The sequence below is a fragment of the Clarias gariepinus genome, chromosome 14, assembly GCF_024256425.1.
Source record: "Clarias gariepinus isolate MV-2021 ecotype Netherlands chromosome 14, CGAR_prim_01v2, whole genome shotgun sequence".
NCBI classification, from domain to species: domain Eukaryota; kingdom Metazoa; phylum Chordata; class Actinopteri; order Siluriformes; family Clariidae; genus Clarias; species Clarias gariepinus.
This window is the reverse complement of record NC_071113.1, coordinates 12,170,235-12,181,881: the sequence shown is the minus strand read 5'-3', so window position 1 is coordinate 12,181,881 and position 11,647 is coordinate 12,170,235. Positions and strand designations below refer to the sequence as shown.

The 11,647-nt window shown below is 32.4% G+C and overlaps 1 protein-coding gene across 1 annotated transcript; it reads right to left on the bottom strand.

Moving 5' to 3' along the window:
* Window positions 1–2,670: 2,670 nt before the first annotated feature.
* On the bottom strand, window positions 2,671–9,590 carry muc13b (mucin 13b, cell surface associated). The gene is made up of 11 exons (XM_053511632.1): window positions 9,493–9,590; window positions 5,738–5,788; window positions 5,497–5,616; window positions 5,217–5,323; window positions 4,649–4,820; window positions 4,410–4,538; window positions 4,260–4,305; window positions 4,043–4,080; window positions 3,874–3,961; window positions 3,230–3,398; window positions 2,671–3,061 (listed from the first exon to the last, which is right to left on the bottom strand). Exons 1-11 carry the CDS (start codon window positions 9,542–9,544, stop codon window positions 2,930–2,932), a joined length of 1,104 nt encoding a protein of 367 aa, XP_053367607.1. The 5' UTR covers window positions 9,545–9,590; the 3' UTR covers window positions 2,671–2,929.
* Between the last annotated feature and the right edge of the window lie 2,057 nt (window positions 9,591–11,647).

The window sequence follows — 11,647 nt, the reverse complement described above, 5'->3', positions numbered from 1 at the left end:
TGTGAGGAAAAATAGCTGATTTTTAACAGAAACAGATTCTACATCATGCATGCCATCTGTACATTAATTAATTGATTTTGTACACATCACTGATATTTGGAAACATCAATTAATAGCAAGACTCACACTCTCCTTCTTTTGGAAATTGCAAAACATGATCTACATCTTTCACATTTTGTCGGTATCAAATTATTATCCTTCACAAAATGAATGATGACATTAGCTTATTTAGACACAGATAACTTGACTGCGAAAATGGATAATACAGTAGGAGATCATGTTTCAGACCATGTGTGTGAGAAAAATCTATTAGTTTTTTACATATAAGACAGTTTTATTTGGGATGAACAGTAACTGCATGTGGTTTTGTGAAGCAGCAGTGTAAAAAGATTTGGCTAAATCTGAATAGCTCCAGTATTGGTGTCCTTATTGCTGGGCTCACATATTTTGGAGCATTGCTTCTTAAAATAAGGCCCATAGTATAGTTTAAAATTATATAAAATTATATTATAATATATTTTGATAATTAAGTTTGAAATATGATTTAATATGTTTATAATATGTATAGTAATTATGAAAAATAATCAGAACTAATAAAACAAAGCCACAGGATTTAAATTTTGTTGTATTTGTCATTTATCACACCTATATTCAATTGTCCAGTATTAATCAGTCAGAATACAGGCTTAATAATTTACTGTTTGCACTTTTTACATATGGCGCCTTGCATCTCCAGGGTCCGGGATTGATTCCTGGCCAGGTTCGATTCCCGTCTATGTGTGCATAAAGTTTGCATGTTCTCCCCTGTGCTTGGTGGGTTTCCTCTGGATACTCTGGATCGCATGCGTGTGTGTGTGTGTGCCCTGTGATAAATTTGCACCCTGTCCATGGGGTACCCTGCGTCGTGCCCTACAGTAAGTCTGCTGGGATAGACTCCAGGTCCCCCACAACCCTGCATACAGGATAAAGTGGTATGGACGATGAAACTTTTTGCATACATACTTTAAAAATTTTTTTTTGCATTTGTTGCCTTACACATGTGCATGTGGATGGATTAATAATTTGCATTGCATTTCCATAGGGAATAAGTTTGGGAATTGCTGTTATGGAAAACATAACATCTAATTCCAGGGTTTCTATACATTTTCCAGGCATAGAGATCTTTAATGTGGCAATATCATCATGCAATACAGACATTAGACCCAATATTTGAATATGTACAATATCATTTTGGAATTTTTCAGCTGTACAGCTATTTATTTCCTAAAATTTCATATAAAAAATGTATGAATAAATAAATAAATAGAATAAGAATATGACTCATGTACAGGCCATGTTAAATACAGTATGTTACATTAACATGAATCCAAAAGTCTCAGTGTTATTCACTTCACTCTTACTTCAGCTGCTCTTAGCTGATAAGCTAAAACTGCTTGTCTGACATCAGTTATTAGATCAGGTTTGCTGTGATGCTGATTTAAAGAATATAAAAAATATAGCTTTGTGCAGTTTATTTCTGCTGTTAAACTTTCTACTGTTAAATTTAGGATCACACTTTTTTTTTTATCACTCGAAACCCTGGTGTATTGGTCCACTTCTGGAAAAATGAAAATGTGATAAAGTGAGAAAAACAGTCCTTGTTTGAAGACTTATTTGGAATGGCAATATTGTGACTCTGTTATGTCAGAATTTAGTCGAAGGCTAGTATATGGTTCAATATACACTTATCATAACCACTCGCCAAATTAGAAACCATGCAATAAGCCAATTATTCATCTCAGCTTACTGAACTAAAACTCATTAAACAATTTATAGTTATTTCCTTTTTCTTTTGCTTGCTGCTGTTCTATTTAAACCCAAGACATCAGCAATTTCTAGTTTTGGCACTGACAACCACAAAAAAGTTCAGTATCAGTGAGACTCTTGAGCTGTATCTGTATCAGTTTTATGCATTGCACCACTGCCTCGTGATTGGCTGATTAGATAGTTGGATAAATAAGGAGGTGTACAAGTTTTCCTAACAAAGTTTTTGATCAGTGTAAAAAGCCAACACAAACAGATTAACACAATTTGACCTGAATAACTAAACAATGTGTTTTTTCTTAAAGGAATGATAATTTTATTTCTATGTGAATTCAAAGTTTATTTACACATAAATTAATTTTTTTGAAAAAAGCAAAATTCGAGTATAAAACGCAGTACATCAGTGGGCTTGCACATATTTATATTCAATTAATTTAAAATCTGCAGATACAGTATAGTATAAGTTACATAATGTTACAGTGAAGTTATTGACTGAGCACTTGTGGTTGTTTTGAAACGGCTCTACCTAAGGTCAATCCTAGGCAACATTAAAAAAAATAAATAAATGTAATGTAATGTGAACTATGTAAATGGGTAATACAAACAGCAAAGCTACTTTCTGATTCAGTTATTTATAGGAGGAAGGAATAAAAATTGCACAAAACAGTGACATCTGCTGGATCAGAACTCAACTCAACAATTGAATCCTAAATATAATAAATGTCTTCATTTTTAAGTTCACTATATGTGTGATTTGGTTTCTTGCTGTTCCAAAATTTTACAAAATTAATTTGATCACATAGCACTTCATAGCGCATCTTGGATGTGGATGCACATGCCATCTCTGTTTTGTGCACAAGCACACACACACACACACACACACACACACACACACACACACACACACACACATCAAGTGCATTGTTAATTTGTTTTTCTTAAGGAATATTTGAATGAAAGACTTTTAAAGTTTTTTTTCATATCAACTAATGATCCAAATTTTAAGGTTTAAATGCTTTTTAAAAAGTCCTATCTGTAGTATCTTTCTACACTGTCAACCTGCATATAAGACTGACAACCATTTCTGCTAGAGAGATCAACAGACAGTGCCCTTTTCCTTTCTAAATCAGAATCTCTGATTTCTGTCCTCATATACATCAACGTAGGGGTTCCGTGTGGGCCTGGCTCCATACCCTGTTCTAGAGGGCGCCTGGTTCTTGAAGCTCTTTGCATCATCATTGTAGTCAGATTCCCACATCTGGAACAGATCAATGAGTGATTTAAACCTTTCACCAAACCAGAAAGGATGATAAAAAATGATGGATGATGAGTTTTATTAGCAAAATGCATTACACTCTAAACTCTACTATTAAGCAAATCCCAGTGTTGGTCTGGCTGAGGGAAACAACCTGCAGAAAGATCTTACCGATGACACAAGGGCATATCTGCTTCCACTGTCTGTCATCTCCAGACTGTTTGGTTGCGACACAGAATTAGGGTTAGCCCGTGGGATCCTGGTTATTCCTACAGGTTTATTAAACTCCAGAGTACCACCCGGGGTATTTTTTTCTGGATTTTTGCTTGTTTTCTTGGACCTTTTGTAAAGATACAAACAGGGAAAAAAAATATTTGTCTCATTTTGTCCCACATTTTGTACATTTTCCATAATGACAGTTAATAAATTTAATGTTGTGTAGGATCAAACCACTTTAGCTAGCTAGCCAGAAGCAAACTATCCTTTCATGACAACAAACTACACAAGCAAATGTTAATCCTTTTTATGTTAAAATGATTTATTATTTTTGAGGCACATTCATTTATTATTTTTTTTAATTTTACAATTTGGTTATTTATTAATATAATTAATTTTTTTACCCTAGCAAACTTCATTGGTCATGCTAGAGCCTCATGTTTTGTTAGCAATTACTTGTTTGCAGCTTCTTAGATAGCATGCACATATTACACTTAATGCCTATTGGGGATTTGACTCAGGCTAGACATCTTCAGCTGTTTTATTTAATAAGTAATCATTTTACATTAAATAGAATAGCTTTAACTATGGGGGCTTACCTCGAAAACATAACTGCAAGGCCTATGAGAGTGCCGAGTAGAAGTGCACCCAAAACACAGGCGACCACAACCAGAATTAAGAGGTACGCTGAAATGACAGGGATTGAAAATTGTAAGACATATTCCGTTTTAGTAGTTTAACTCTTTAATGTACTTTAGGTAAACTTACATTCTTGGCAGTTGAAACCAGAGTATCCAAAACCACATCTGATAAAACATTAACAACAATGTTTCATTTATGTTTCCTTCAAAATAAAAAGGCTTTGAAAAATGCAAGCAATGCAGCAAAAAAATGCAACTGAACACAAAAAAGCGACACTTATCAGAAATCATATATTTGGGTTTGTATACCAAAAGTTTCTATGAGTGAAAAAAACAAAACTCACGGTTTACATGTTTTAGAATCCACTGCTTGTTCACCACTGGGGCAGGCTGTTAGGAAAATCACATGAGATCAAGAGTTAAGGAAATGTAATATAATAAATTATTTAAACTTTTTTAAATGTTAGTTCATTTTAACAAGAAATCTAACTTACGAATGCATGCCTGTTGTGTTGCTGTCAATTGGATATAGCCGTCTACACAAGAACATGTCGCTAGACCATTTTGGGGGGAACACTTTGTGCTTTGTGCATCACAATAGTCAATTGCACACACATCTTTTACTGAAGAGAGAGTCAAAATTTTTGGAGACTTAGAGCCAATTCATAATCTCACCAACAAGAGAATATCTGAGATTTCTGATATTGCTGGTTATATAGAAAGAGAGACATACCCTCAGACTGGGCACCTGTTAGAATTCCATTTGGAATGTTTGTCGCTTCTTGTAATTTACCCTCTACAAATGTTTTATTCACATCCGATTTGACACTGAAGAAATTCTGCACATCTGCAATTATACTGCCTTTTCTGCACATTGACGTGACACAGTAATAAAAAACATTTTCAAAAACAGCTATTTAAAAAAAAAGATTTCTGCTTTTTCTACACAACCATCATTTGTTCTGCCTTAAAGAAATATAATCACACAATGCAATACATTTTAGTATTTAGAAAGAAAATTAAATCTTTGATTGTTAAAGCATTACTTCACCTTAATCTTACCTTGGTTACAAATGTATTGCAAAAATATACTTACTCTAGTTTTAAAACTGTGGATCCAAGATATTCATCATTACGCTTGAAAACTTCCTCAAGCTGTTTTGAATTTGAAAACATTTTATGATTTGTCTTATGTCTTTAAAATTTTTAAATGATGTAATATCTTAGAAAATTATATTAGTCATATTAAGCATATGCATAATATAACTGAAGATTTAAATAGTCACAAATCAGGCACTTACCGTGTTAACAATGTCATTTGCTATTTTTTGAAATATTTCTGAGTTTATGTTTCCCATTTCTGGTTCGAAGTCCTGAATTATTGTAAAACTACTTGGGAAAGTCTTTGCTAGAATTAAATTTTAAATGTAAAAGTTAATATAATGCATACCGCGCTGTATCCGGTTTTGACAATACAGTACAATGTAATGAACATATTTCTGTAAAGCCATTTTGTTCACTTAAGAATTATGAAACATAAAATATAATGCATAAGGACAAAAAAGAATGGTTGAGACAAACCTAGATTACAGGATTTTTGTGTTTCATCATAGAACAATCCAGGTCGACACAAACATGTGTAATTACTTAGGAGCTCTTGACAGGTGCTGTCCAAAGGACAAGGGTTTGAGGCACAGGGACCTGGGAGGTATATAAACAATGAGGAAAACACTCTTCCAGTTTGAAATATGTACATTAGAAAAAACTTAGCAATAATGTTCTATGGTATTGAAGAGAAGATCATGTCCAAAATCTTCCTTACCTGGTGCAAGTGTAGTGGTAGTAGTTGTGCTTCCATCTTTAATGTTGATAATAAAGTTCAGAAAAAGAGAATTAAAGAAGAAAAGAATTGAGCAATGTCAAATAACAGTGAATGCGAATTCAATTGTTAGTCAGTTGCTCTAGATACTGTTATATACAGTTATACTATCATTAAAAACTCATCAATAATGTTCCATAGTGGTGAAGACAAGTCACATTGTCTTAATTTTGCATTACCTGTGACATTTGTAGCTGAAGAGGTGGCGTTTATTGTTTCAAAGTGGATAATGAAGTACAGAAAAAGAGAAAAAATAGATATGAGCAAAGCCAGGTGCTGCCTTATGAATAAGGGTTTGTCGTTCTTTCGGTTTGAAATACTGTATATAAATGAAAAAAAAGCTAGGAAAAATGTTTTATAGTATTGAAGACAATATGATGTATAAAATCTTTCTTACCTGGTGCATTTGTAGTGGTAGTATTTGTGTTTCCATCTTTAATGTTGATAATAAAGTTCAGAAAAAGAGAATTAAAGAAGAAAAGAATTGAGCAATGTCAAATAACAGCGAATGTGAATTTAATTGTTAGTCAGTTGCTCTAGATACTGTTAGTTATACTATTATAAAAAACTCATCAATAATGTTCCATAGTGGTGAAGACAAGTCACATAAGTCTCAATTTTGCATTACCTGTGACATTTGTAGCTGAAGAGGTGGCGTTTATTGTTTCAAAGTGGATAATGAAGTACAGAAAAAGAGAAAAAATAGATATGAGCAAAGCCAGGTGCTGCCTTATGAATAAGGGTTTGTCGTTCTTTCGGTTTGAAATACTGTATATAAATGAAAAAAAAGCTAGGAAAAATGTTCTATAGTATTGAAGACAATATGATGTAAAAAATCTTCCTTACCTGGTGCATTTGTAGTGGTAGTATTTGTGTTTCCATCTTTAATGTTGATAATAAAGTTCAGAAAAAGAGAATTAAAGAAGAAAAGAATTGAGCAATGTCAAATAACAGTGAATGTGAATTTAATTGTTAGTCAGTTGCTCTAGATACTGTTATATACAGTTATACTATTATTAAAAACTAATCAATAATGTTCCATAGTGGTGAAGACAAGTCACATAAGTCTCAATTTTGCATTACCTGTGACATTTGTAGCTGAAGAGGTGGCGTTTATTGTTTCAAAGTGGATAATGAAGTACAGAAAAAGAGAAAAAATAGATATGAGCAAAGCCAGGTGCTGCCTTATGAATATGGGTTTGTCGTTCTTTCGGTTTGAAATACTGTATATAAATGAAAAAAAAGCTAGGAAAAATGTTTTATAGTATTGAAGACAATATGATGTATAAAATCTTCCTTACCTGGTGCATTTGTAGTGGTAGTATTTGTGTTTCCATCTTTAATGTTGATAATAAAGTTCAGAAAAAGAGAATTAAAGAAGAAAAGAATTGAGCAATGTCAAATAACAGCGAATGTGAATTTAATTGTTAGTCAGTTGCTCTAGATACTGTTATATACAGTTATACTATTATAAAAAACTCATCAATAATGTTCCATAGTGGTGAAGACAAGTCACATAAGTCTCAATTTTGCATTACCTGTGACATTTGCAGCTGAAGAGGTGGCGTTTATTGTTTCAAAGTGGATAATGAAGTACAGAAAAAGAGAAAAAATAGATATGAGCAAAGCCAGGTGCTGCCTTATGAATAAGGGTTTGTCGTTCTTTCGGTTTGAAATACTGTATATAAATGAAGAAAAAGCAAGGAAGAATGTTCTATAGTATTGAAGACAAGATGGTGTTCAAAATCTTCCTTACCTGGTGCATTTGTAGTGGTAGTATTTGTGTTTCCATCTTTAATGTTGATAATAAAGTTCAGAAAAAGAGAATTAAAGAAGAAAAGAATTAAGCAATGTCAAATAACAGCGAATGTGAATTTAATTGTTAGTCAGTTGCTCTAGATACTGTTAGTTATACTATTATAAAAAACTCATCAATAATGTTCCATAGTGGTGAAGACAAGTCACATAAGTCTTAATTTTGCATTACCTGTGACATTTGCAGCTGAAGAGGTGGTGTTTACTGTTTCAAAGTGGATAATGAAGTACAGAAAAAGAGAAAAAATAGATATGAGCAAAGCCAGGTGCTGCCTTATGAATAAGGGTTTGTCATTCTTTCGGTTTGAAATACTGTATATAAATGAAGAAAAAGCTAGGAAGAATGTTCCTTAGTGGTGAAGAAAAGTCACATGAGTCTAAATTTTGCCTTACCTAGTGTATCGTCAGAGATGGTGGTTCCTGTTTCAAAGTGGATAATGAAATACAGGAAAAAGAGGGAAAAAACAGAGTCAAAATAAAGTAAACAAAGTCAAATAAAAGTTCATGTGAGATTTTATTTTTAGGCTTGAAACTACAGACAGGTGCATCGAAAAAACAATAAATGGTTTACTGGAACATTTTTATAAATGAATTTTTTTTTTTTAAGTTACTGGATCTTTGTCTTCAAAAGTTCAACATTTTATTTTAAGAATTATTTTAAGAATTTTTCATAATCATGTCTGTATTATATTTACATTTCATTGTTTGTAACTATGCAGATGTAGCAAATTATTAACCCTGCCTGAACAGGGAACCAAAACAAATCTACAAATGTCTAAATGAGATCGAGGCAGACTAGAATATAAGTTTAAACCCATTAAAGAGAGTTTTTTTTATTTTTTTATTAATTGCTCCTTTCACTATACAAATATAATACCGGTACTAAATAGTTTAATTCCAGACAGTATTACATTCTACTTTCTAATTTACATCTTAGTGACTTTCTTACATTGTTTAAGGTAGGGCTCATGAATTATGTCTGCACTGTACACCATATTTATCCTATCTGTCCTAGAATAAGCAATAAAAATTAATAAAGTCATAACACTTTTGTAAGTCATTCTGGATAATGCCTAAATGTAAATGTAAATAAAATAATAATAATAAAATAGTGTGGTTGGCGGTATCTGATCACAGAGCAGATATGTGACTATTGCGTCAAATGACTCAAAAAAAATTAACAGCCGTTTTCACTCAACAGCCAATATTTTGACTTTTCATAAAAATGGTTGGAAAAAGACCCTGAAAGTGATTTCAATAAACTTTTGACCAAAATCAAAACACATTAGGTGTATTAAAACATAAATGTGTGTTTAAGATTCTTAACTAAGTAAGACATTATTGAAATTTATGCCACTGAAGTGAATCGGATCTGAGGTAGGTTTCCTATTTCACTTAGCCTGAAACATTAAAAAATGACAAAAATTGACAACTGTGTAGACTATCTATACTACACTATACATTTAATCTTAGAATTTAGCTAAATGTACATTTTTAGCATTATTACATCTCTGGCAATCTGCATTGCTTTCTGCCAGTAAAATAACCAAATGAGATCTCTTTTGATTTTTATGACATCCATTTATAGTTGGCTGCAAAATAAAAATGACAGTGTAGATTTAATGTCTGAGATAATGGAGGACTAGAACCAGCAAGCATTAAAAGTAAAATTATTACATAATTAAATAATTTAAAAAAATCTAAATAATATTATAGCTATCAGACTTCCACATGAAGAAACATGGTTAGACTATACTTTTATGTAACTAGACAGGTGAAGGACAATTTTCTTATCATTCTAGAGGTTTTAACATGTTTATAATATAAACACCATTAAGGCCACACTAGCCATAAAACTGCTTTTACTAAAGAGCATCACTCACCCACAAGTAGAGCCAGTAAACCTAAGCTCAAGAGCTGCTTAATTACAGCCATAATGCAAGTCCTGTGTTCAATAAGAAGAGAGCTTCTTTAAACACGTTTCTGTGTGTAATGAGTCGGCTTCTGGCGGCTCCTGCAGTTTTAATGAAGTAAAAAGAGGGATGTGGTCAGACCATCAGAACACTCCCACAAGCTATAACCCCACCACTAAATGTTTATCTATAAGTACAGCTATATGTAAGTGGCTGATCATATAATAAACATATAACATATTGAATAAAGGTTAGTAATACAGTTAAACTAAATGCCTGCGATGTTGTAGATTATAAAGAAAAAGGTAAAAGCAATATGCCCTGTTCAATAAACAAAACAGAGCTTGCATTTGATTAAAGTATTTACAGAAATAATTTCTTACAGCTTAATAGTCTTACATACAGATATATTAATTATCTATTACCAATTAATGTTTTGTATTAATATAGACAAGGTAGACTATATGTAAGTAATTTTTTGCCAAAAGTTTTAAATGAAAAGAAGCAAGGACACAATATACAGCACACTGTTAAGAAAACATCCACTTTATTTCCAAAAATACATGGACACATGAGTACTTATCTGTTGGCACATGTAATTGTTTCTGTATGACAGGGTCACTGTGCACAATAAAAAAAATACATGTCCTGCACAGAGCCATGACCTGAACTCAATTAAACACCTTTGGGATGAACTGGAACACTGGGTGTGCCCAAGGCCTACTCGCAGAAATTGATGCCTGATTTTACCAATGTCCTTGTGGCTAAAAGGGGCAAATCTCCACATCCACAGTCTTCATCTTCAAACTTCCCCCAAAGAAGCATCAGTGATCCAAAGCCTTCTTAAAAGGTTAAAGGATATTATATTTATAATATGAATGAAGGGAAAAAACACACACTATTTATAAAAACACATATGCTAATCTTGATGCACTGCTTTTTTATTAACAAGAAAAATAACAGTACATGTAGCATGTGCAAATGACATTCTATTCTTGTTTAAGGAAATTTCACTCACTCCTACTTGCAGAACATTTTTAGTACTGGGATTTTCTTGGGTCTCTTTCCATGCACAGTGTGTTTAAAATCTATCTGCAGATTTCCACTGAAAAACAAGCCAGTGACAGTAAAGTCAGGGAAACTCTTCTTGAGGACCTATTTGAAATAATAGGTTTTGAGGAAAGTTTTGGGTAATTGAATGATTGTGTCACAGTACCATCAGAATTAGCTGATACTTACTGAAATTTGTTCTTTTATTTACCTGCAATATTTCTTTCTGCATCACCTCCATGCTTAATAGTTGGCAATGTTCTATTTTTATCAAATTCTACTTATTTATTTATTTATTTATTTATTTATTTATTTATTTATTTATCCAAACAGCATTGGTATCTTGATGATTGTGTCCAAAGAGTATTTTAAAAACTTTGTTTCATCAGTTCAACAACTATGGAACAAAATGTCTCCGGCTTATCTTGATGTTCTTTTGCTTACTTCAAAGTCCACAGGTAGGGTTTCCTGCTAACGACTCTTTCATGTAGATCATATTAAAGGAAGCTATTAAGTGGTCCACCACAAGTCATATGTCAGCTAAAACTTCCTACATATTACAGGGTCATACAGGATTTTTAAAAGTAGTAATAATCTTATGGCAGAACATTTGATTGTAAAGTCCCAGATAAAATTTTTTTAATTTTGGGTCAAATATGGTTTAAGCACATAAGGTCTGGTTATTGCAAAGACAAATGGATTAATAGGCCAAACCTGGCCAAATGGGTAACAAATTTGCTTTTGGAATACAGACAAAATTTTTTTATTTTAATTTGTGCCTGGGTTCTGATTTGGAGCTCAATAGGCCAGTCTGAGCCATCATTTTCTTTTCTTAATGTGAAGTAAGGACAATATGTGAATGGAATAAAAAGGGTCGGGCAATTAAATATGAAAGCTTATTTAGGAAAAAAAAATGTCCATGATCGAATTTAAGATGTTTATAGACATCATGTTAGACAATGATTGTTTGGGGATTAGCATTACCATAAGACAGAATGTGATATTTACATTAATAACATTTGGAATAATCGTAAGTTTAAAATTATTGTTGAATATTTAATTCTACACATCTTTA

Excerpts from the sequence above, each read along its gene's own strand:
- muc13b (XM_053511632.1), bottom strand. The coding sequence starts at position 9,544 with ATGGCTGTAATTAAGCAGCTCTTGAGCTTAGGTTTACTGGCTCTACTT. Across the intron at positions 5,789-9,492 it reads TTTACTGGCTCTACTTGTGG|TTATCAACATTAAAGATGGA; the intron begins GTGAGTGATGCT and ends TTCTGAACTTTA. Across the intron at positions 4,539-4,648 it reads AACAGGTGCCCAGTCTGAGG|TAAAAGATGTGTGTGCAATT; the intron begins GTATGTCTCTCT and ends CTCTCTCTTCAG.